Source organism: Frankliniella occidentalis, unplaced genomic scaffold (genome assembly GCF_000697945.3).
Source record: "Frankliniella occidentalis isolate FOCC.00 unplaced genomic scaffold, Focc_3.1 Scaffold41, whole genome shotgun sequence".
Classification (NCBI taxonomy): Eukaryota; Metazoa; Arthropoda; class Insecta; order Thysanoptera; family Thripidae; genus Frankliniella; species Frankliniella occidentalis.
The window spans coordinates 356,659-357,312 of record NW_026267171.1 but is presented as its reverse complement, the minus strand read 5'-3'; the positions used below and the strand labels follow the sequence as shown (position 1 = coordinate 357,312).

The 654-nt window shown below is 49.1% G+C and overlaps 1 protein-coding gene across 1 annotated transcript in view; it reads left to right on the top strand.

The window, feature by feature from the left end:
- Window positions 1-654, top strand: part of LOC113203600 (uncharacterized) — an 18,617-nt gene that overhangs the window by 8,648 nt on the left and 9,315 nt on the right. Inside the window, exon 3 of the mRNA XM_052266588.1 lies at window positions 215-387. Coding sequence (XP_052122548.1) covers window positions 215-387 — 173 coding nt within the window. The remainder of the gene's footprint in view (window positions 1-214; window positions 388-654) is intronic.

Below are 654 nucleotides of genomic sequence, written 5' to 3'. Positions count from 1 at the left end.
GGGGGGGGGGGTCACTACTCACCTCGCTTACACTAAAAACAAATGGGGTGGAAGGGGAAACGAGTTTGCAATTATTGATAATCCGAGATGGTCTCTAAACATTCTGGTGGGCATAGTATTGAATACTCGAAATCCTTCTCGCAGAACTTTGCTCAATAGCTATACTTAAGCAAGTCACTCATGAACGGAAAACTATTAAAAATTATCACAGCAGATAATTACCAAGAAAGTCGCGCAGTGTTCCACAGAGCTGACGCCCATCATTGTCCTGCAGCTGGGCGGTCCCCGGGAGCACCGGGTGTCCCTGTGCCGCACGCTCTGGCTGGTGTGGGCGGTGCTGTTCCAGGCGGCCGTCAACGTGGACTGCCCCCGTGGATACACCGCCAGGTACGTGTCAACAGTCTGTCTGTTTGCTGTCTGCGCTCTTCGCCCCACAGCCGTAATTAAAGTGCACTTTAGTTATTCTGCCTCTGCTCTGCATCAAGGCTACACGACACACATTTCAACGTGCAGCAAAGTGTGGAACTTTTCCTCTCCGCATTTTCTTTGAGCTCGTGATTAGTGTCCCAATTCGTATGCGACCCCTTTACCCGAGGGGTGTACTTCACTTTGAATTCAAGCGTATACAATTTTTTCTGTTCTCCATTAAATTTT